The sequence below is a fragment of the Cariama cristata genome, unplaced genomic scaffold, assembly GCF_000690535.1.
Source record: "Cariama cristata isolate BGI_N322 unplaced genomic scaffold, ASM69053v1 scaffold31736, whole genome shotgun sequence".
NCBI classification, from domain to species: Eukaryota; Metazoa; Chordata; class Aves; order Cariamiformes; family Cariamidae; genus Cariama; species Cariama cristata.
Window position 1 is genome coordinate 366 of NW_009620930.1, and position 283 is coordinate 648.

At 62.9% G+C, this 283-nt stretch overlaps 1 protein-coding gene across 1 annotated transcript in view; it reads left to right on the plus strand.

Moving 5' to 3' along the window:
• Positions 1-36: 36 nt before the first annotated feature.
• The window catches only part of CD74 (CD74 molecule, major histocompatibility complex, class II invariant chain), a 2730-nt gene continuing 2483 nt past the window's right edge, over positions 37-283 (plus strand). The window contains exon 1 of the mRNA XM_009701779.1: positions 37-280. Within this exon, the coding sequence (XP_009700081.1) occupies positions 37-280 (244 nt within the window). The remainder of the gene's footprint in view (positions 281-283) is intronic.

Here is a 283-nt window from a genome sequence, read left to right on the forward strand (position 1 = left end):
TGGGCTGCAGGAGGGGTTTTTTTGGGGGGGACAGTGATGGCAGAGCATGAGGGCATCTCCTGCTGCCAGGGGCTGGGATTGAGCTCCCTCTCCATGTCCTGCAGGTCTGCGTTGGGCCGCAAAGCCGCCTTCTCCACGCTCTCCATCCTGGTGGCCCTGCTGATCGCCGGCCAGGCTGTCACCGTCTACTTCGTCTACCAGCAGAGCGGGCAGATCAGCAAACTGACCAAGACCTCCCAGACCCTGCAGCTGGAGGCACTGCAGAGGAAGCTGCCTGCCAGTC